Below are 24647 nucleotides of genomic sequence, written 5' to 3' on the forward strand. Positions count from 1 at the left end.
AATAAGGCCTACTTACAGTTTTGCCTCTCGTTGTAATATAAGGCATCCCCCCGATAATAAGACCTCCCCGATAATAAGGCATCCACCGATAATAAGGCATTTTTCATTTCTGAAAAATAAGACATCCCCTGAAAATAAGACCTAGCGCATCTTTGGGAGCAAAAATTAATATAAGACACTGTCTTATTTTCAGGGAAACAGGGTACATAGTACATGAAAAGATGGGAGTTGCCTTACCAATTCTGTCGAGACAATTCAATTCAAGTGGGCCATTACCAATAGGAGGAAAAATCACTTTTGTAGTGGTAATCAGGGTGGCCCATTTCAAACAGTTGACAAGAAGGTGTGAGTAACAGTAGGAGGGAAAATTAGGATGGGGAAATTAGTTTTTAGTTCTTCTAGTGACCCATCCACTCCCAGTCTTTATTCAGGCCTAATCTGATGGTGTCCAGTTTGCAAATTAATTCCAGTTCTGCAGTTTCTCATCGGAGTCTGTTTTTGAAGTTTTTTTGTTGAAGAATTGCCAGTTTTAAGTCTGTTATTGAGTTTCCAGAAAGGTTAAAGTGTTCTCCGACTGGTTTTTGAATGTTATAATTCTTGATGTCTGATTTGTGTCCATTTATTCTTTTGCATAGAGACTGTCTGGTTTGGCCAATGTACATGGCAGAGGGGCATTGCTGGCACATGATGGCATATATCACATTGGTAGATTTGCAGGTGAACGAGCCCCTGATGGTGTGACTGATGTGGTTAGGTCCTATGATGGTGTCCCTTGAATAGATATGTGGACAGAGTTAGCAACGGGGTTTGTTGCAGGGATAGGTTCCTGGGTTAGTGTTTTTGTTGTGTGGTGTGTAGTTGCTGGTGAGTATTTTCCCACCTACTGTTACTCGCACCTTCTTGTCAACTGTTTGAAATGGGCCACCCTGATTACCACTACAAAAGTGATTTTTCCTCCTGTTGGTAATGGCCCACTTGAATTGAATTGTCTCGACAGAATTGGTAAGGCAACTCCCATCTTTTCATGTACTATGTATATATATCTTCCTACTGTATTTTCCACTCCATGCATCTGATGAAGTGGGTCTTAGCCCACGAAAGCTTATGCCCAAATAAATTTGTTAGTCTCTAAGGTGCCACAATTACTCCTCGTTGTTTTTATCATGAAAGAGGTTATTTTTGCTGGATTTTTCACTCAGGAGTTACTGGAAATCCTGTAATAGGGCTACTGGTGGTAAAATTTCTATACAAAGAGGTTCAGATGAGCATCCAAACCTTTACAGCTAGTCTTGTAGCTACATTTGCCCCCTTGTAAAAAAGGAAGTGGGTTTAAAAAGGAAGAAAAGCAACATAGAAAAAACAGGGTGATGTCCTGTCAAAATGTGAGAATTCTGAAAATCGTGAAGACCTCAGCAGGAACAAGGATATTTCAAACAAGGGGACACACTCTCCCATAGTGCTTAGAAGCTTGCAAGGGTCTCAGATTAGCAAGTGAAGTTACAGCTTGTGGGTCATTCTGTTTTGGCATGAACCTCACATTGCCTTCAGTGGGAATACACACATAGAACATGTGGCCCTTTATCTCCATGCAGGACAGAGTGTGCTGTCCTTAACCTTCAACTGCATTGCTTTTGCTGCTTCTGATGTTACTCACACATGGTCTGGGACGTGTCGTCGAGAGACTATCAGCTAGCCAAAGCTCAAGCAGCAGGTGTTATTCTTTCAGATGAGAAGTGCAAGTATCATACATAGTATGTTCCCCTAAGATGGTTAAAGCCAAAGGTGTAGATTATCCAGGAGGGACAGAGGTGGGGGAGAGAAACTGTAAAATATTGGGGAAAAACCAAACAACTGCACAGTTCCCAAGCCAGATAAGGTAGGTGACATACATGCACTGTAACAGGACGTAAACAAGGTTTCAGGGGTCATGCTGCTGGCAAGACACTAGTTAGTGCTCGTCTTTCAAAGCTTAGTATGTCAATGAGAAAGTTATTTTAATCTGGAAACAAATTCAGGAAAGCTGTGAGGAGGGTACTCGACAAGCTTACTGTACGTGAGAGGACTCCAGTGATTTCAGGCTCCAAGACTCTGTGCAAAGCCTCCGGGACAGGAGGCACCAGTGGAGGTGACGGTGAGAATGATGGCAGTTTCGGGCAAACTGGGGGCAAGATGCCAGGTGAGGAGGGCAGATGGTGATGGTGGGGACCCCTCTGGAGGTGAGGGGGAATGAAATCGTCTAGTGTCGGAAAAGTCAGAGGTGAGCCAGTAGGAACAGTCTCAGGGAACGTGGCACCTTGCCCCAAAGGTACCAAAGGCGGTGGCGGAGTGCTGGAGCTGCCTTCTTGCTCTCTGTCTGTGTTAACCTGGAGGAGTGGGACTACTATAATCTCAGGCTGAGCTGTGGTGGTAGAAATGGCATCCTGTGGGAAATAAGGTGGGGTTACGCAAAGGGGCAATCCATCCTTCATGGGTGCACATCCCAGTACTGCCTGGGTAGTGACAGGCTGGCATGCATCCAAGCCATTGGACGTTCCTTTCTCAGAGCAAGCCATGCCCTTAGGGATGTTCTGCTTAGCAGCCAAATGCTCCATGAACACACTGGATAAGGCATACCAGTTTTCCACCCATCCTTTAATTTTCGATCGAACCACAAAGCAGTTCATCTGTATTGCAGCACTTGCTACGATTACACCTACCTAAACAGGAATATTTCCCATAGCTGATTCCCCCCCCCCCCCCAACTGATTTTAGCCTGCAAACAACAGGCACACATCACACAAACATACTCTTCAGTCTTTGGGGGAGGAAAGTGAGAGGTTATTGAATAGCAGATGACAAGAATCAAGCTACACAAAAGCGACCTGCGGGCAGAAATTAGGAAGAAGTGCATACAGCATTAGGGGACACTGTATGAATTAGAGAACCGTTTGCACGGCTGAAAGAAAACAAGGTTATGAAGAAAACATGTACCATGCTGCGTCCCTTCACCTTGTACGGATGCTGCTGCTGCTGCTGCTGCTGAGTAAGGTAAGGTTCCTTTCTCATCCTGTCCCCACTGCCAGCCGTACTCTGGGGCTCTAGCACTTTGTCCCTCACAGCCTGAGGAGGTGGAGATTGAGTCCTGGAGGAATGGCTTGTACCATAGCTAACTGCGTCTTTACTGAGGACAATATTAAAGTATGGCCTGGGAGGGACAGGAGGATGGGGAGGAAGAGATTTTCCAGTATCTGTTACAGAGGAAACAATGTTGGTGGCTGGTGCTTGAGTGACCTCAGTTCCCAAATGGGGGCTCTCTATTTGGTCATGTGCAATGCTGGTGGAATTTTCAGATGCAGCTGAGCAAGTGCTGTTAGATAAACAAGCCACATATAGACTGCTGACCTTTTTATCCACTTTAGTCCCATACGTGGAATTCATTCCAGCTTCACTACTAGGATCTGCCCTGGCAGGGTTTTGATGTTTGGATGAAGTATCTGATAACAAGGAGCTACTTCCCGAAAGTGATTGCCCAGCATGCACCACGTCCTTGGGAATCAAGTTGGCTGATTGGGGACGCCCTGCAGAAAAGCATGGCTTCCCACTGGGTACTGTCACAAAGGGTGCAGGTGATGAGGAGTAACACTGACTGCTGCAGCTCAGTGACACACGCTGTGTATAAGGTTTGGGTGCATTCAGGTACACACAGTCCATTATGGGCACTGGCAGCAGGTTGGTTACTTTCATGTCAGTGCGAGGGTGCCATGCAAAGCTCTCCTCTTTTGGAAGAGGAGGACGGGGAGGGGAAAGGGCCTGTCCAATCAGATTCAAGGGAAGGAGGAGGAATCAGCACGAAATGAAGGGAAAAAGAAAAAAAATGAAAGAATGAAGTTGGTCATTAGACTTGAGTTAACAGGATTGAATTCAATGAGAACAATATAAGAAGGCCATACTAGGTCAGACCAAAGGTCCATCTAGCCCAGAATCCTGTCTTCTGACAGTGGCCAATGCCAGGTGCACCTAGGGTGACCAGACGTCCCGATTTTATCAGGACTGTCCCGATATTTGCTTCTTTGTCCCGCGTCCCGACCAATGTTTGGTCAGGACACTGGACAAAGAAGAAATTTTCCCTTCCGCTCTGGCGCTCGCTCCCCCCCCCGCTCCGGCTCCACCCCCTTCTCCCCCCATTGGCTCCCTCCTCAAATCCCCGCCCTGGCCCCGCCTCTTCCCCAGCATTCCTCCTCCCTCCCAGGCTTGCAGCATGGCGGTGCAAGCCTGGAGGGAGGGAGTGGCGGCGGCGGTGCCTGGATCCTGGAGCTGGTGAGTCAGCTCCAGCACCCGGGCACCGGGCGGGCGAGCAGGCAAAGGGGGCCTGGCAAGGGAGGGAGACAGGGGGGCTCAGCTGTGAGCCCCCCTGCCGCGCCAGAGGGCTTCTTCCCGGGCTGCCTCACCCGGGGCCGGGAGTGCAGCCTGGAGGCTGCTCCAGCCCTGCAGCCCGCGGGGCAGCACTGTGGGTCCGGGCGGGGGCAGCGCGGAGCGGGCAGGAGCCAGGTGGGTGGCAGGGGCCGAATCCCCGCTGCTGCTGGGGAGCCCCGCGCCTCTCCATCCCGCTCACGGCTGCGGCTCCTTCCCCCCCGGCTTGCCCCGCGCACATGCGGCGCACGTCCAGCTGCTCCTTCCCGGCGGGAGGGAGACTAGGCGCGGGGGACGCGCGCCGCATGTGCCCGGGGCAGCGGGGGGGGGCGCGTCGCGTCGGGAGGGAGCCACAGCCGCGAGCGGGAGGGAGAGGCGCAGGGCTCCCCGGCAGCAGCGGGGATTTGGCCCCTGCCACCCACCCTGCTCCTGCCCGCTCTGCGCTGCCCCCGCCCGGACCCACCGCGCTGCCCCGCATATGCCCATGGCGGGCCAGGGGGTGGGAGGCTCCGCGGGGAGGGCAGCGCGCGGGGCCTGCTAATGCCCCAGGCCCCTTAAATTTTTTTTGCTCCGCCCCCGCCTTTTTGGCTCCGCCCCCTTTTTTGGCTCCGCCCCCGTCCCGATATTTTACACTTGTAATCTGGTCACCCTAGGTGCACCAGAGGGAATGAACAGAACAGGTAAGCATCAAGTGATCCATCCCCTGTTGTGCATTCCCAGTTTCTAGCAAACTGAGGCTAGGGATACCATCCCTATCCATCCTGGCTAAGAGCCATTGATGGACCTATCCTCCATGAACTTATCTAGTTCTTTTTTGAACCCTGTTACAGTCTTGGCCTTCACAACACCCTCTGGCAAGGAGTTCCACAGGTTGACTGCATTGTGTGAAAAAATACTTCCTTTTGTTTGTTTTAAATCTACTGCCTATTAATTTCATTTGGTGACCCCTAGTTTTTGTGTTATGAGAAGGAATAAATAACACTTCCTTATTTACTTTCTCCACACCAGTCATGATTTTATAGACCTCAATCATATCCCCCCTTAATTGTCTCTTTTCCAAGCTGAAAAGTCCCAGTTTTATTAATCTCTCCTCATACGGCAGCCATTCCATACCCCTAATCATTTTTGTTGCCCTTTTCTGAACCTTTGCCAATTCCAATATATCTTTTTTGAGACGGGGTGACTACATCTTCATGCAGTAGTCAAGATGTGGGCATACCATGGATTTATATAGAGACAATATGACATTTTCTGTCTTATTATCTATCCCTTTCTTAATGAGTCCCAACATTCTGTTTGCTCTTTTGACTGCCACTGCACATTGAGTGGATGTTTTCAGAGAACTAGCCACACTGACTCCAAAATCTCTTTCTTGAGTGGCAATAGTGAATTTAGACCCCATCATTTTATATGTATAGTTGGGATTATGTTTTCCAATGTGCATTACTTTGCATTTATCCACTTTTTAAAGGATGCCTTTTTGCCTCTCACTGCTGCTTTTACTTTTTTGTTTAGCCACAAGCTAAGCACAAGTTAACAACAAGCTAACACGGTATCGTCAAGCCCAGCACTCAACTTGCTCGCTCTCAATGCTACTTGTTGGGGTATGAAAAGGTTTTCCAGCTTTCAAGTTCAAATCTATGAAGAGCATCTCTCTTTGCTTTCAGGGCTAACCTTACTCTGGGTACCGCAGGGAGCAGCCTGGATACCCAAGCTCCTAACATTCCCCAGGAACTTCTGAAATTCAGATCTGACCATCAGAACCAGTCTCTGTATTCCATGACCCCTGGCTCAAGCACTCCCCAGCTTTGGGCACATTCAGATCTAGAAGGAAATATGAATTCTACAGCTCAGGCCCTTCTCTACAGCACACTAAGCAGATTGCCGAAAACTGCGAAATCATACCGCAGTGACCTACTATACTGTGGTTGTTCCACTATACAGAGAGGTCAAATAAAAAAAGTCTCATTTACTTTTGCCAAAGGCTGACATCCCATTTCCCTTCTAAAAAGATCCCTCACTCACAAAGCACCCTCAGAAAAACAGAACAATTTAAATCTATAGTGGAATTGGGTTCCCAGAAACTTGTCTTTAGAGTGAAGCCTTCTGATAGCGAAATCATGTTCCTAGAGAAGCAAAAAGAAATTCCTTCATTGTTTCAATGCGTCGCAGTGTACAGATTGCAACTCTAGAACAGCGTGGAGATTGCAATTCCAGTTAGAGCAAAGATTTGCTCTGACCCAAATTGTTCTGTAGCAAAAGAACTGACTTTGCTACATGGAGGTTTCACTGTATTCATTTACAGTTGCAAGTAACTGTAAATCACCATCTGTTAGAAGGAAAACAACTAGAATGCCAGCCTACAGGATAGGAATTGCCTCTATTCTTCTTTGGAGGCTTTAACAGCTCAGAACTTTATTGCCTTGATCAATGTTCTCTTTTAAAATTCATCGCCCTAGGCAGCTTTGGGGCAGCTCCTATTCTCGCCTGTATTGGTATAAAATCCAGAGTAACCCCATAGATTTCAAAGTTGCAGTAGCCATCCTACCAGTGTTATACTAAACAGAGGCACTCAAGCTGGGATGAGGAGGAAGGCAGTACAGCACTCCCTGTGAGTGGCCCTTGGCTGTGGCATGGGCTTCCCCACTGGTCCAAAATAGCTAGAGTCTGCTCACAATCTGGGCATGATGTAAGGCACATGTATTTACACTGGCTGCTGTGGCGATGGTTGGGAGGGGAATCAGACTGGGGGAGGGGAATTTGGTCTTTTGGGGGTGGTTTAATGTTATTGTTTTTGTAATTTCTGGCAGGGGCTCCCAGAGCTTTGGATAGGCCCTTTTTTATCCTTGGTGTACAGCTCACTGAATAAATCAGGAGTTGCCATGGAGAGCCAGCCAGCAGCCACCCTGGTTAACACCGGGATACTGCAGATACAGCTGGGCGACTGGAAAAATACTGCCGCATTCCAGATGCTACAGAGTGGCAAATTGCTTGTTAACAGTGACCATGGTACTCCACATTTACACCCATGGGGCTGAGAGCAGAATATGGCCCTGTTTCATTTGAAATTGGTTTAAGTGCCTTCAGGACTCTTCTATAAACAGCGCTCTGTGAAACTAGAACTGAGCTATCTCTCCACTTACATGCCCAATAACTGACTGCGAAACAGCTGCATGTCTCATGCAGGAAGCAGCTCACTCCTTTAGTGCTTCATTACTTCTTATGCCCTCGGCGACTGGTGCCCTCTTCATCTTTCACTTAACATTTCAGGCACAGTGTCTGATCTGTGGCTTTGCCAAGAGCTCGCCACGATTAAAGCAATCGCCCTGTACTAGGGATGAGATTTTAATGGGGCTCCATTTCACATTTAACAGAGCAGAAACAGATGCCATTCCTCAAGAAGGCAGTTTATAAAGAAGGGTTGCTCAGGTTTTCCCATCCCATTGAATGCAACCTGAAAATTGCATCCATGCACACCAGTAACCCATCCATAGGTTAGCATTTCTCTTTGCTTGGCAGACCAATCCCAACACTTCAGATTAGACTTGGGAGGAAAATAACCTTTCCACTATGGGCTGACAAAAGGTTATATCATTTCTAGCGTTAAAGTGACAAGGCCTTCTCCAGTCATTTTTTAAGGCCACTCTGTGAGTTTAGGAAGTTTAATTCTCCATTCAGCCAGCTGCAGTTGGAAGGTCAGAGCGCATACATAAAAGACATACAATAATGGATCATTACCTCTTGGCTAAGCCTTCCCACACAAACAATGTTGAACGGTACTTTGCCCCCCTATGACCACCAAGGAGCTCAGCATGCTTTAACACATATTCATGAATTAAGCTTCACAGCACTCCCGAGAAAGATGCATTCTCTCCATTTTGCAGATAGGAAAAATGAAGGCACATAGACTTACCCAAGCCTGCGAATTGAACACAGGTCTCCTGACTCTGAATCCTGTGCTTGACCCCTCAAGAAAAGCCTCAGATCCTCTGGAAAGATGCTTACCTGTGGTTTGCCCTCTGAGGAGAGGTTGGGACGCACACTTCTATAGCCCTTGGCAGCCAGAGAAGATGGCTGGATATCTCCATTAGAGGATAACCTCCAATCATCTAAAAGGGGAAGGAGAACTTCAGGTCTGAGTGAATTTACTCTAGCTAGATGGGGAATGAGGAGAGGGGAGCTGTTGCTTTTTGCTGGGCAACAAGAAATACATCCGGGGAAACAACAAAACAAATCAACAAGCATGTGTACCTGTTTCTGGTTTTCCTGTATCCAGAGATATGTGTGCTGCAGAGAGGAGGGAAGGAAGAATGGAAAAATAAGAGGAAAAAATAAACTGTTACATTTACAGCAAACATGTACCCACTGAATTCAACATTCAGGCTACTTCATTTCACACACACAATGCTTTCTGACAGGGATGCCAAATTGCCATAGAAACTGGCCCTAAACATGATGCCCTCACAGTTTCTGACCTTTGTAAACACAAGGCGATTCATTCAGAGCAATGATAAAACAATTGGTCATTGACATTCAGCTGAGCTATCTGCTCTCATGCTGCAGTTTGGAGTCCAAATGCCCCCCACACAGTTGCAAATGCAGGGTCTCAGTGTCAAGCCATGATGTCGACTGGATAACCATAGCTGTCCTTTGTAACACTGCCACGTGAGAATACCTGGTGCAGAGACCCATTGACAAATAAGATGTCTATTTTGCAAGTACGGGTGGAGGTACGAAACAGGATGCCATTTTACAGCCCAGTCCCTGTGGCTAGAGGCACTGAGACTATCTACCCATCGCCCACTGAGTTCCTCCCCCTCTTCCGACATTAGCCATTTTGGCTGCTCACGTTCTGTGCAAAGAGCTCTTCCAGCTACAACATGCATTTCATAAAGTGATTGAGGGAGTCAGCAAAAGAAGTATTAATGAGCTCATTTCCATAGTAATGGGCTCAATGCCATTCATGCTGCTGGAAATTTATGAAGCGGCCAGCAGGAAGGGTAAGTGAAGGGGGTGGGGGTGAGGAAGCAGAGAATGGAGAGAATGAAAAGAGGAGAGGTCATGGGTGGAGCAGGAGGGGAGGAGAAGGGGGAGGTAGAAAACTGTGCATTAGGGCTGGAAAGAATAGAGTCACCCTTTCCTAACAACAGGTCCTGTAATTACATGTGCTTCACTTTCAGGGGAGAAGCTGAACAATCCTAACTTTTAATAGCATCTCCCCTTTGGGAATTCATTCTATATGCAAAATCCAAGGTGCAGGCAGGGTTAGTGATGCTTTGCTTGTCTCCTGTAATTAAGTAATTACACATCTGCTATTTAAAGACCGCAGAAATCTATGGCAACACTGTCAACTTGGGATGCCATCCCAGTGCCCTTGACTACTGCAAAAAAATAAATGCCATTGCAGCAGCAACTACACAAGGACACTTCCCATTCCTCCCAGCGGCCCGGGATGAAAGGAGGGACACAAAGGCCTACTTGGGAAGAAAGCATGATTTTTTTGGCACTCCTGCCAGCAACATGAAGCAACAAATATGCCTTTTCCCCAGTGGTGTATAAGTGGTTGTGAAACTCACACTCAGAAGTTCTGGGGCTTTGTCTTCCTCAAGCGGCTTGCCTCATGTAAGAGATTTAGGAGTCTGCTTTTGCTCAGGTCTTTAGCGCTAATGGGAGAGGATCATGCTTTTAGCACTGAAGACCTGGACTCAAGTACCATGTGGGGTCAGTTACAATTGTTGTATTTTATGTTTTACCTTTTACATACTAGACTTACTTTCTGACTGCTGGACATCCTGAGAACATGGGGGACTGATACTTGGCCTTTCCTCAGAGGCTAGAGATGCCCGTAGGGTCACGGTTCCTTTTCCAGTACAGACTTTAGTGGGATCCTTGTCTAAAGAAAACACACACAAAGGAGATGTTTTGGTGCATGTGATTCCGAGCTACTGGAGGCCATCATAGTTCTATGGCAGTATGCTAGTGGCTCTGGAGTAATTTTAACATGGTTGTCCTGAGGGAATTGTTCTAATTTTTATGCAGATGAACATTAGCTTTGGCTTTAAAACATTAAGTAATAACAGCAGTTGTATATTTAAAAAATAAGTAAGATAATTGATGAACACACAAATAAAGTTCTGAGTCAGTGTAACTCAGCTTGGAAAGTGGCAAGACCTGCTGGCTGTTTGGAATAAATTTCACAGGTTTGTTTGCTTTATTAGGCCTGGTCTACACTCAGATTTTGTACCAGTATATATTTTATATCACTATAATTTCACCCACACTAGGGTTGTTGTACCACTTAAAATATATCGGTACGAAGCAGCATAACTTGTGTGTGTAGACAAGGCCTTAGCAGTGAGTTCCATGCTGGATTGATGGAGAATGAAGTTTTATAGTTATCCAGAATAAGGGATGCAGCCCAGGCAGTGCAGCGCATGCCTCTCACACACCCTGCCCTCTTACTGTGCCATACCTATGAGATCACCCTATAGGGTCAGAAAGAAGTAGTTCAAAATACAACCACTAAGGTCACCTTCCTTCCCCATCAATCAGATCACATCAGCCCTTTGGAGGCAAAGATCTTAGGCATGTGCTTAACCACCCACATTTGAGTAGTCCCACTGAAGTCCATGGACTACTCATGCGCTTGAAGCCAAGCACATGCTTTGCTGAATCAGGGCCCGAGTCCCTCCACTGGCACCCCTTTCTCCAAGGCATCAAGTTCACAGCACTCCCATAGGGACTACTGGCCTTGAGGACCTGCAGGTCTGCAGCTCTAGGCTTTCTCCCATGCCTTCCCCTAGGAATGGAACACTTTGCCTGAGCAGGTCTGCAAAGCCATTAGTCTCTCCTCATATACATCTCTCCTAGGTCTCAAGCCCTCCAAGGTACCTCCAGAGACTAGCCCGATCTTTAGTCTGACCTCACATTCAAACCAATCTCCCTCACGTCACACACTAGCTTTTGCTGCAAGATGTTGGATTCCTTCCTTCCCTTGCATTTACCTCGCTTGTCATGCCATGTCTGAAGTTGGGCCCTGATCCTGCAGTGACAAGTGTAGATTGACTGCTGTGCCCGCAGTTCAGTGAGGCTCAGGTGCTGCTCAGGTCACAATGCAAGACCAGGGCCTTTGTTTTTAAGCTCCTTGGAGCATGGTTCATGCCCTATCTGTATTGTGAGTGTCTAGCGTACTGGTGGGCATGGAAATCAACATCATACTCAAGCTTCTTTGGGGCAGGGACTGTCATTTATTGTAGGGACTGGATGCTCAGCTGGTGCAAATCAGCATAGCACCATTGACATCAATGGAACAATGCTCATTTACACTACCTAAGGATCTGTCCCTGTCTTTGTATGGACCTCCATACTGTGATAGTGCTGTGGCTGAGCCACCAAGGTTAAAATACAGATAAATAACCACAACTTCAACATAGGAGGGGGGAGGGATAGCTCAGTGGTTTGAGCATTGGCCTGCTAAAGCCAGGGTTGTAAGTTCAATCCTTGAGGGGGCCATTTGGGGCAAAAATCTGTCTGGGGATTGGTCCTGCTTTGAGCAGGGGGTTGGACTAGATGACCTCCTGAGGTCCCTTCCAACCCTGATATTCTATTCTAACAAGTGTCAGATGTTTGGCTCTTATCTGAACCCTTCTGTGTTAGAATCGGTCCCAATACTTTATGGGCTTGGTGTGAAAGGCTGTCTCAAGTGGTGTGGATTAAGGCCTGTAAATGGAGGATGACAAGAGGGATCAGAGACAGGGACATACTTTCTTATTGCTGTAGTTCATGGCTCCATTTCAGCACCAGAGCAGTCCCAATAAATTCAATGGGTCTATTCACAAGCTTAAAGTTAGGTACGTGGTTGATATCTTGTGAATCAGGACCTAGGGGGCCCAGGTGGGCCCATCTTTGCCACAGAGGTCTGTCCTTGATTTACGATTAAGCCAGGGGAAGCACAGGCAAAAAACCTCAAAGGACTTTCAAGTACATTTTCACCAAGTGTTCAGAGCCATTTGTATTATTTCCAACCCACATTTTATTTCATGATCAGGCTTTTTTTTCTTTTTAAAGTAAAATTCGTCTTAATCAGTCTGGTAAAAATAAATTAAAAAACACCATCCACTGAAAGTGAAAGTGCAGGGTGTGAAGCTGAAGCCTCAAAATATCAGACTGGAGTTGATGATATTAAATGACTTTTTTTTTTTTGAGTGACAGGTTGACACATGCCCCAATCTGTACTCTGAAGTCACACTGTATAAATCTTGTATCTTGGGAATAGTGATTAACCCATAACAGGAACTACTGACTTTGGGCAAGTCATTTAAACATTCTGTGCCTCAGTTTCCCCTCCCTACTTTTTCTCTGTCTTGCCTGTTCAGACTAAGCAATTCAGGCAGGGAGTGCCTTGAACATTGGGATTCTGATCTTGGTTGGGGCCTATAGGCGTTACAATAATACAAATAATTAACAATATAACCATAACTTTATAGAGCAAGGGTATTATTCTGATTGTGAAACCCAATTTAAAAGCTGGGTGGAAACTATTTTACAAGCACTTTCATTGAGTTCTTCTCTGTCCCCCAAGGATGCCAAATATTAATGTATGAAGTATGTTGGGGTGGGGGGGGGGAGAGAGAGAGAATGTGTATTAAGGTGGCAGGTTGCAAGCACAACAGGACATGGTGCAGTTATTTACACACCCAGTTTTAAAATGCAGTTTGTGCCCAGGTGCTCCTTCTAGACCCAGCCTTCCCCAAGCCAGTGCTGAGCAAAACATGGGCTGTTTGCCTTTTGAAATGAACAGGCAGCACTGCTGATTTTGGTAATGCCCCTTACAGTCCCTGTCTATACTACAGATACAGGCAACCTATCTAAAACTCAGTTATAACCTCATTGTATTGTCCTCGAATCCAGTTACAAATATGGTTCCAGTGTGTAGCAGGGACTAGAGTCTGACAGTTCTTCATACTCAGATCAATGCCTTGGTCGCTCACTGGCCTGGTACCAGAGTTCATGTGCTTTTCCAACAGCCATTCCAGTATCTTTTGTTATTATACGCAAATTGAAAAATGCATGCCCATCCCAACACTGATTCAATTACTGAACATCTTTCCTGATGTTTGACTGAATGGTAGTGCCAGTCTGACCTTACCTGTTATTAGTTTAGGGACATTATCCTCTAGGGGTAGGGGTTGATTTACAAAACGCACAAGTGGCGGTTAGACGCCTAATTTGGGAGTTAGGTTAAGCTCCCCGTTAGTTCCCAGTATTTTGATTCTATAACAGTTTTTACTACGTCTACCATAATGTGAATGTGGTTTTATGAATTATACTGTCAAATGGGTCATGAAAACTAGAGATGCGTCTCAGTCAAAACCCCCAAATCTGCGCACCCCTGAACTTTGGGCTTCGAAACTTCCAAATCAGGATCCAAAAGATGCATATTTTTGAAGATTATTACTTATTATTAATTATTTTTATTACTATAGCACCCAGGAGCCCCGGTTGTGGGCCAAGACTCCACTGTGCTACGAGCTGTACCAACACAGAACAAAAAGGCCTCCAAGAGCAAACAGTCTAAGTTGAGGCTGTCTCACTTTTTTAAAATTAGTTCTTTTTTTCAATTTAAAGAGTCTTCCCTTGTAGTGTGGAAACTGCAGCTAGTAGAAAATTTTCCAACAGAACAATTCTCTCTCAGAAAATGGTGTTTTGATGCAACCAAAACATTTCATTTCAGCTTTATTGTTTTGACTTTTATATTATGTACTATAAGTTATAATACAAAAGTCTAAACATTTTGACTTTTATATTATAGATCACTGCAACAAAATATTTTTGGAATATTTCATTTTGCAAAAATAAAAATGCAGTACTTGACTTTATACCCCGATATGGGACAAAAATCAGATTTTGAGATCTCAGAATTTCCCACCCATTTTTTAAACCAGCTCTACTGGAAATACAAACACTGAGCACTGTGCTAGTGTGTCAGAACTGGCAAGTGAAAATGACTATAAATGGCAAGTAGAGTTGGTTAGTCTGGTTTCACAGTCCAAACTCAGCAAAGTGCAAAAAGGGTTAATGGGGAAGCTTTCACTTTATCATGGCAAGAGGGGTGTGTGTGTGTGTGTGTGTGTGTCTGTGTGTGTAGATTGAACCTGCAGAATAAAATCTCTGATGTCTGTTTACTTCTCTATGGACCTAAGATTTACAGGAAATATTTTAGACTCTTCAGGAGTTTGGTTTAAAATTGAGGTTACAACAGTAATGTTCATACCAAGCATTAGCAGAAGAGTTTAAGCATATTTGAATTTGGGATCTATGTAATTATGCCTGCAGAGAAACTGGATTATTGAAAACAATGAATTGTGTCATCATAGTTTAACTCTATAAGCTGTTGATGAAATCTACAGCACTGGAAAACAGTGAAAGAAGGATGAAGCTGAAAACTATCTTAACAAGGGGGTGAGGCAGACAGAGTGGATGATGGCCTACTAATGCATTTGAAAAAAAAGATACCTGTAGGTAGCATTAGGTCAGGAGAACTTTTCACTTTCTTCACGGGGATTATTTTAACAGCAGAAATAGAGCGTGCACATAAAGGGACGTCAATGGCTGCAAACACAAAAGTGTAGTTGGTGCATCCAGAAGGGAAGAACACAATTAAGGAAACATGCCACAAAGCTTTCTAATGTACTTGAGAAACCAGGAATGACAATAGCAGGAAATTTCATATACAAAAGCGGTCCGGAGAGCAGTGATGCAATCATTAAAAATAGCCCCTCATTCATCCTAATTCAGGATGTGTATCTGTTGTGCAGGGTACAGTACTGCTTAGTGAACTGACTGAGTCCCGGCTGCCAATATGCTGTGAGGGAAGAGAATCTCAAACATTCATTGGACGACGTAACTAAGGTTTAGTATAAACCTTTAGCCAAGACGCTACATATATTACATGCAAAGATAAAAATCTTGAAGTTGCAGAGTTAAAATTATGCAGAGTGAGGAAACAAACAGATTAAGATTCTGAGAATAACATTGATTGGCCATTCTGCACAAATCCTATGTTTTTGATGGTGTATATTTTACATCATCAATAGCAGGGAGTAGAGAATTGTGACCAGGAGTCTTGAAAAGTATCCAGAACCAAATGGTGCCATCAAGGTATCCAGTCTTGAGAGATCCAAGCAGCAAATCGGAGGGATTCTGTTTAAACTCCTTTTTTCTGCATACTAATTTTATCAGACATACTGGATTTTACCAACAAACACTGAACATTGTCTTAGAGGGATTTTTCTCTGTTATGCAGCACTGTGCAACATTCTAGCACTTGTTGAAAATTTCTAAAGGTTGCTCACTTCTCCAAAGCATCTGGTTCATCCTCCCCTACTCTTCCTAATGTGGCCTTGAATGAGCAATACTGAACTCTGTCCTCATGGGGCACAGGCAAAGTTAGTGATGGGTGAACCTCAAGAAGTTCAGCTGGGATAAACCACCTGAGGGGAAATCATGGTGCCAGCAAAGTCAATGGGAGTTTTGCTATTGACTTCAGTGTAGCCAGGATTTTACCTCTAGGATCGGACCTTGTAAGGCCTCTTCATACAGAACACTCATTGATTTCAAAAGGTTGGAAGCCTCCCTGAGCTTTATCCAAAACTGCTTTTGGTCTGCAGTGTTAGGCTCAGAAGAACAGCTTCTTCTTGTGGTGGTCTTGTGGCACTTTGGCTGCGGTTCTGGATAAAACCTGAAAATGCAGAAGCTGCCCCAGAATGGAAAGATACCGAGAGGAATGATGTGTGGAAGAACTTGGCTGAATTCTTTCAAACCTCAAGAAAGGTTGACTTCCAGTTTTGGGGCACAGTTCTGAGCTAATTTGTATTAGAGATGAGCTTAAATCAGAGACTATTATCCACCCCCTCACTGGACTTCAAGGGGAGGTTTGGACACAATGCCACCCTGTTCCAAACTGACTTTGGTTTGGGGAATAATCCCATTAACAAGGATTTGTAAAAGCAAAATATAGACTCTGTCAAGCTCTTGTTCTGATTCACTCTGAACCAGCTTATTCATTCATCTATAATAAATACACTGCCTGTCATAAAAAGCCATCAAAGGAGAGGAAAGGGAATGAATACCAGAGCAGAAGCCTGGAGCAAAAATCTTCCCACCCCAAATACACGAATAAAAAAAAAAAAATCTAATGGTGCAAGGGCAGGTTCCAAAGGCTATTGGAAAGGCTCATGTTCTTCAGCAAGTTTAGGATCAGGCCCTTGCTGACAAAGATAGTTTTCCTTAAAACATTAATGTTAATTTAATACTGTGTCGGTCCCCTCATGCTGTGGTTGCAGCTGAGCACAGTAAGACACTGTAATGATTCAACTGTGGGGAAATAGATGCGCCACTCCAACTGATGTGCAGGGGGAGCTGCAGAGATTATTTTGAATGTACTTGACTCACCTTGCTCTTGTCCATTGCTGCTTGATATCAGCCCATTGACCACGGTTTTCACACCATCAACTTCTTGTTCTGAAAGACAAAAGGAAAGTCGGGGCACCCGAAGATAAGTGAGCTCACGCTGATCACACTGCAGGGCCTGACAATATTCAGGATTTCAAAAAAAGCATTTCCACCGTCGACAGCAGAAATACAGGAGACATGCGAGAAAGGAACAGGACAGGGAATAGTAAAACACTGTGGATCTACATGTGTTGATACCATGCTTACTCACATCCCAGTGTGAGCTGATCACCAGATCTAGGGACAGAAATTCACTTCCATTCTCATCCTTGCCCATTGAGACTGAGCTCCTGGGGGCAGGAACTGTCTGTGTGTTTGTACAGCACCTAGCACAACTGCATTCCAGCCCCAACAGGGGCCTCTAAACACCACCATAAAAAAAAATAAATATCCACCCCAGTCACTGTTTGCTAATCAGTTACCCTCATACAAACCCACAGGAGATCAAGGGTCTGCCCAGGTGCCCAGTACTATTCCAGAAGTATCTTCTGAAGTGACACTCAAGGCTGTCCTAGGCTAGCAGCAACGGGGACCCTAAACCAATGGTCCCCTAACTGTGGGGCACATTCCCCTAGGGGGTTGTGGAGGACTGTTGGGAGGGTGCACAGTGGGGCCCAGGCCATCCTCCATGGGGGTGGGGAGAGAGTGCCACCCAGTCCTGCTCTGCCCCCAGTCCAGAGGGGAGGGGAAATGACAACCTGAAACCAGGGTTTGTTTTTCATTATGAAAACTTCTTGTGGCCCTCTCGACAGTGGAATCCCGCACGGGAATGGCTGATTCAGAGAGAACAGATAAAAACACAAATCAGTCACAGCATTAGAACTGGACAGGAGGATTTCTGTAGTTAAAGGCAGGCATGTGAGGAGCAGTGACTTACCAGAGCTCATTGTGCCAGAGGAATTTGTCTTCTGCACTTCCAGGTTCTGGTTTTCTCTGTTTAAATGAAAGAGAGAATCCTGCCGTGATGCGGTCTGTGCTGTTTACACTGATGGAAGCTTGCAGCACCCTTTTTGCAGATTGTGTGCTGGTTCCCCAACCTCCTCTCCCCACAAGGCTTATGAGACCCTGTTCCAGAGATAGGCCACAATCTTCTCCTGAGCGTTGTCTGGAAAACCAGCTATCATATACACCTATCTTTGCCTCCTTGGACAACAGCAGCATTACCTAGAATAGCACTGAGCACCCTTCACTCTCTCTGAAGCCAGGCCAACAGTTCCATTTCCTTCAAGAGCAGCAGCCACTAATTTCCCAGCCTAAGGAAAGGCAGAACCCAACTGAGTTTAGATCAAAGAGAAGCAGCATTTGTTGGTAATTTGCAGAATGGTGAGAAGACAGAAATAAACAGGATTTCCACCTAATGTGGATACTATTGAAGGAGCCTTTAGACCAGTGATACTCAGATCTCAGTGGTTCAGGAGCCAAATTAGCGATCAACATTACCGAAGAGAGCCACACTAGTGTAAATTCATTGTTTCATTTACTACAGTACTATATATTAATATTTAGTATAATTATTCTCACAGCAAAATGACTGACCAAGTATTATTTTATCAACTACAATTGGTTAATAACATAGGAAAAGCATCTTGCTTGGTTAATAACTTAGACTGGCTAATATTTAAATCACACAGTGTTTTAATCTCATGTACTGCAAAGAGCCGCAGAAGACACATTAAAGAGACACTTGTGGCTCGTGAGCCACAGTCTGAGTAAAACTACTTTAGACTATCCCTAAACTTTAAGTCACAAGATCTGGATTATATGCAAGGTCATCTGCACTAACAAGTTAGAAAGCTGTCTGGCCTCTGATAGCCTGTGAGATATGCAGCATCATTACAAGGTGTCATCTAGAGCTGTGCAAATAATGGCTTTTTCAGGTCACTAGCAATTTGGAACAATTAAAAAAAATAGTTTCAGGTCTATCCAAAAACTAAATTTTTCAAAATTTTCAGCAAATTCAAAAATTAAAAGGTTTGGATCAAATTAAATGTTTTGTTTCGATTTGGAGTATTTTGTTTTAACTTTTTTAATTGTTTAAAACAAATTTGAAGGAAATTTCACAATGAAAAATTGTTTTGAGCTAAAAAATTGAAACACTGCATTTTGAAAAATATCCAAATGAAATGTTTTAAATGTTTTTTCAGAATATTTGTTTGTGGTTTCTTTCCCACAACATGAATTTGTGAAACATTTAGGCATTATGGAAGCTGCACTTTTTTGCCAAAAAAAGTTTTAGATGAAAATTTTCACCTATATCTAATCTCATTAGAGAGAAAATCCCTGAGCAGGAAACCCCAGCACATAGTAGTGCTTAGATACCAACATGACTGATCATGGAGAAATAGGGTGGGAGGTCTTTCTTCTATGTAGTAACATCTTCAGAAACAAGGAAAGATGTTTGTTTCCCTACTTTGTTGTCAAACACACATTCACTTTTGTCTCAGTCATTCCCAGCTTCTCTAGCCCCATTTGAAGTTCATAGAACACAGAAAATGCTAACTCGCTTCATGTTCCCAATACAAAATGTGCATTGACTTGCCAGTGAAAGGTGTCTTCAGGGATGGATTTCTCTTTTCCTTTACTGAGTCGTTGTTTCTGGCTAAATGAACATTCTGATGTAGTCTTCAACTCCATTGTCTTGGAGCATTTTTTCTCATTACATTTCTAACAAGAGGCCTTTTGCGAGTGGAAGGATTCTTGGTTACCTATTCTGGCCCAGCTTCAGCAATGTATCAATTACCTCTTCTGTGCTCTGGGGATGTAAGCTGCACACATGTAAGCCTGAGTAAAGGTCTTTGTGTAGGCAGCTGCAAGAATACTGTTGGGATGGAGGAGGAGATAGAGTTCCCCGCAACCTGCAAACAGGCTTGCTCTAGCTACTGAGCCAGGCTGTAGGCAAAGATAGGGGCCATGACCAGGGGTGCCAGAACATGGAGAATCAGGGGGCCATGATCTCAAAAACACTTTTAAAAGTGGGAGGGCTATGTCCTCCCAATTTTTACCAGCGGTAAGGCCGAGCAACAGGGGAGGGGCAGAGAGGAGCACACAGGGTCTTGGGATGGGGAGGTGGTGTGGAAGCAGGGCTTCAGGGGAAGAGGCAGTGTGAAGGCAGGGCCTCAGAGGAGGGGCAGGGTTGCATGGCAGGGCAGGGCCACAGTTCAGGTGCTGGTGCCCCTCCCCCTCACTTTTAGGAAGCTTCCACTGCTCCTGGCCATGACCACTGCAGCCATTGATCCAAGTGTTCACAGACCCGAACCCCACTCACCAGAGCCCTTTCCCCCAGTCTGCCCTTAGTTCTGCATTGGGCTATTCTCTCTCCCTACACCTACTCTGCAGATGTCCATCCTCCATGCAGCAGAACTACATTGCTGCTATCAATATACTGGGAGACATCTGGGGCACATACTTTGATGGGTGAATATCATCCCAGAGGAATACAGCATTTGCATTTAAAAAAAAAGGCAGAATTATAAAGACAAATGCCTACTAAATATTAGGAACTAGAGAGACATAGTTAATTTTTCCTACTGTAAGTGCTTTGTGTCAGGGACTATTTTGGACTCTATGTCTGTACAGTGCCTGGCACAATGGGGCCTCTAGGAGCTACCATAACATAAACAAAGAGATTTCAACATCAATCCAGAAATAGTGGTGCACAGCATAAGGACGACACATTTTGACAATATAAGCCTGTATTTTCAAGGATGTATTATCTCCAGGGACCCAGCATTGAGGAATTCCTGCAGAAACAACTTAATGTCTTTTTGCAAATACAATGTATTTTATTTCCCCAAAAATGTAACACCAAAGAAATGTAAACTAAGGGCAAGCCAAGCTAACCCACTCTGACTCTTCATCCTTCTCAAGTCGGTGGCCCACAGACAGACATTTATAAGTCTGTCGATTACCTCCAAGCTAGTGAAGCTGGTCCTTTAGCTCAACCAGGAGCAGCTCATGCTTTTAGATCAAAAAGTACCAGGTTCCAACCCCTTCAGGGGCATCCATACAAGTTGGTGTCAGAGGCTATACAGAGACACTAGGTCTGTTTGCCATGCTTAGTGCCAGCCTGAGTTAATGGTTATGTTCAATTTCAAATACTTGGCCGTCTAGGTGAAGAAAATTCAACAGGCAAACTTAGTATGAGAACAGTCTCTTTCATGCTAAGCCTAGCCAATAGCTGGGTCCTCAGTCACTTGTCTGTCACAACAGATGACAGCACTTAAATTATTTTATTCACCGAAATAGCCACATGGGATACCCACTATGCCTTCGCGAGGATCCCAGAGGGCAGAAGTCATACATCGTGACTCCAAGCAGATCTCAGGACAACATAAACAATGCAACATGGGGCATTCACTCTAAAAAGGGACAGCAACAGCAGCCAAATACAAACCACAGACAGGCTGCCTGGCTCTACATGCTCATGCAACATCTGCTTTATGTTTCTGCTTCTCCACATGAGACACAATGGGCCACATCCTGAGCTGATGTTAATGGCACAGCTCCACTGGTGGAGAATATGGCCCAAATTATTTTCCTAACAGGGCTTATTCTGAGCCCTATGAAGTCTTCATTAGGCGAAGGATACAAATATTTAGCTTTCAGAGTGGTAGCTGTGTTAGTCTGTGTCAGCAAAAAGAACAGGAGTACTTGTGGCACCTTAGAGACTAACAAATTTATTTGAGCATAAGCTTTCATGGGCTAAAACCCACTTCATAAAACCCAGTCCTACTGTATCTTCCACTGCACGCATCCGACGAAGTGGGACAGTATCTTCCACTGCATGCATCCGATGAAGTGGGTTTAAGCCCACAAAAGCTTATGCTCAAATAAATTTGTTAGTCTCTAAGGTGCCACAAGTTTTCCTAGTTCTTTTTGCAAATATTTAGCTATCGTTGTTAGGAGAGAAGGAGCACATTAAACTAATTCAGCTCTCTCCAGCCTGGATCCAATATCTGTGTTCAAGGACACGTAGAAGAGCATAAAATTCCTAGATACAACCAGCTATCATGAATCAAATTTCTCTGGGTAAATAAACCACAGGCCAAGTTGGTCCCTTCGTGTGGGAGAGGGAAGCACACAGCAATGGCTGGTAACTCCAGGACTTTCAACTCATTGTTTCCTACCAATCATCCCCCTGTAGGAACTTGCCTTTGGGAGTAAGGCCTGGAAAAAGCTGTTTTGGCGGCAAGGAAAGCATAAAGAATTCCTGGGCAACAGAGGTCTCATCAATGGGACTGTTCACTTGCTGCAAGTTAAGCTTGTGTTTAAGTGCTTCGCTGCACTGGGGCCTGAATTCTCCCTGTCATTCCAATTGGATGAGAGATTCCTCTTCACTTCCTGTCCTAAACTACTAACAGCTGCTCCATTCCAGAGGTGGATGCATTTCTGAGTTCAAGTGATTCTGGCATATATAGTTTCTACACCATGGGGTGAAAGATACTACATAAATATAAAAAATCTTAGGTGTATATTGCAGAAAAATCTTGGGTGGTCGGACAATGTGAAAGTTAGACCACCCCCTCAATAAGTCTTTGAACATTATAATGACTTCATCATTTAACTCACCTAGCTCTTTAACCCTGAATGTTTTTTAGGAAAGACGTTGAGCTGGAAAATTAAATATATCAAGAGAGAAACACAGTAAAATGGATTCAAGGACTCCATACAATTGACCTAATTTTGCAGTTTTCATTTTCTGTGTGACTGCCTTCTGTGAAGCCAGGTCGACACTAAAGAGTTAGGTCAATCCAGCCACATTGCTCAGGGGTGTGAAAAATCCACACTCTGAACAATTTAGTTAAGTTGACCTAACCCACAGTGTAGACAGTGCTAGGTAGACGGAAAAATTCTTCCATCGACCTCACTACCATCTCTCCGGGAAGTGGATTGACTATGGTGACAGGAGAGTCACTCCCTTGCTGTAGTGAATGGCAACACTGAAGCAGCCGTGCAGATGCAGCACAGCAGTTGTAGTGTTTGAAGTATAGACATAGCCTGACATTCTTTAATTTAAAGCGGAAAGCACTATACACTCGTGTCTACACATTTCACTGAGGGCCTGGTCAAAAATCCTCTGATGTCAGTGGAAAGACTCTCAGTCATTAGAAAGGCTTCATCGAATCCAAGCTTCTGCAATTGTATGGGTTGCACACAAAATGTGAGCAGCGCTGAAGGCTCCATGCTGTTAAAACGGTCAAGTCCCTCTTTAGGAAAACTGGTACCAGAACTGCAAGGAGACTGTGAATTCAATGGCATCACCGATCTTGGCATCAGTTGGGATATAAACCCATAATTAAGAAGAAGCACTTTTCAATGGAAGAGATTCTGCGTATAAAAATAGAATGGTAATTAAAGGAAACAAGTTTGCCAAAAGTGAATGAAGAAGGAGGGGCAAACTAATTGCAATCTGACCTAGAAAAATGATGTTTCACACATTCCCCAAACTTATTAGCATTTACAGAATTTAATTAATATAGTGTTTAGTGTTTGTTCACTGTGAAATTAATCAATGTTATCAGCTGAATTCACAAATAGGTCAGGTGGCGGGAGTGAGATGCATGGCTGGTAGGAATCAGCATGTTTCACAGACTGCAGTTTGCAAAACTGATTTACACCGGGCAAGGCTCTGAGTGTTAGGTTTTATTACAAACAGGCAGCAAGCAGTAGCTATAGTCCTAAATCAGGAAAGCACTCAAGGATATGCTTCAAGTTTAGCATGTGCTTGAAGCTTTCCTAAATCAGGCCCACAGTTACTACTGCTGGTCTCCAAGGTGCTTAAAGTTAAGCATGGGTTTCAGTCTCACTGACTTTAAAGTTAAGCAGGTGCTTAGGTTCTTTAATGAATGGAGACTTTTCCAGAATTGGAGCCTATGTCCATATATATATTTATATACACAGCGGTGGTGATGTTTACACATACACAACTACTGCTGTGCAGGTATACATGTAACCCACACACCTCCAGAGTGTGGTGCTCTGTCCTCTCTAGTGGCACCAAGACCACTTAGAGATTAATGAGTCTGCTCTACAGCCTTAGCTAAGGGCCATATGGCTTTTAGCTTACGCAGTAGCGGCGCACGCACTAAGCTCCAGAGATCCCAGGTTTGATCCCGCCTGCTGATCACTGGGGTTTGTCCATGTTACATATACACTAGCACCCTAAATTAGTGGCACTCAAGAAGGTGGGATCCATCATATCCATTTTATAGACAGAGGAAGGAGTTCAGCAAAACCAGAAATAGAACCCCAGTTTCCTTCCTTCCAGCATCCTGTGCTAACCAGTAGACAGTGCTGCCTCTCCAGCAGACCTTAAATAATGCCTTTACTGAAATGTGACAGAAATAGCAGCAAAAGCTTCTGCTGTACAAATTTAAGACATGATGGCAGGTAATGAATTCTCAAGGGTATAAGCCAGGCGTTTCTGATCTTAAATGTGCCTACATCTACATGTTACATGTACTAGTTCCTTGCCACCACCCCTATATCTCTAGGCAGACTTTTAAAGACTTCTTCATCCCTTTTAGCATCAGCACATTTCTTCCAAGACAACAGCTCTTTCCCTACTTGGTGTGGAAAAGAGAGTGGTAGAGTCCTAGTTAGAAGGAATGCAGATACGCCTACAGCATGTCTCTGGATTATCTCACATGTTTCAAACATTCCAGGATCTCTCCCTACAATAACAATAGATAACAAACAACTCATTAATAGTTCAGTGTAAGGACACTGCTTTTAAGTCACTGGGA

The 24647-nt window shown here is 44.6% G+C and overlaps 1 protein-coding gene across 50 annotated transcripts in view; it reads right to left on the bottom strand.

Annotated features, from left to right (window-relative positions):
- Positions 1-24647, bottom strand: part of SORBS1 (sorbin and SH3 domain containing 1) — a 289445-nt gene that overhangs the window by 89477 nt on the left and 175321 nt on the right. For 25 of the 50 annotated variants that reach the window (XM_054034656.1, XM_054034661.1, XM_054034657.1 and 22 more), the window contains 9 exons: positions 17780-17835; positions 17601-17675; positions 16843-16911; positions 14905-15000; positions 10163-10282; positions 8641-8676; positions 8395-8498; positions 2971-3789; positions 2049-2420 (listed from right to left, as the gene is read on the bottom strand). In XM_054034656.1, coding sequence (XP_053890631.1) covers positions 2049-2420; positions 2971-3789; positions 8395-8498; positions 8641-8676; positions 10163-10282; positions 14905-15000; positions 16843-16911; positions 17601-17675; positions 17780-17835 — 1747 coding nt within the window. The remainder of the gene's footprint in view (positions 1-2048; positions 2421-2970; positions 3790-8394; positions 8499-8640; positions 8677-10162; positions 10283-14904; positions 15001-16842; positions 16912-17600; positions 17676-17779; positions 17836-24647) is intronic. The other 25 variants (XM_054034682.1, XM_054034684.1, XM_054034695.1 and 22 more) reach the window with 10 other exon arrangements.

The sequence above is a fragment of the Malaclemys terrapin genome, chromosome 7 (genome assembly GCF_027887155.1).
Source record: "Malaclemys terrapin pileata isolate rMalTer1 chromosome 7, rMalTer1.hap1, whole genome shotgun sequence".
Taxonomy (NCBI): Eukaryota; Metazoa; Chordata; order Testudines; family Emydidae; genus Malaclemys; species Malaclemys terrapin.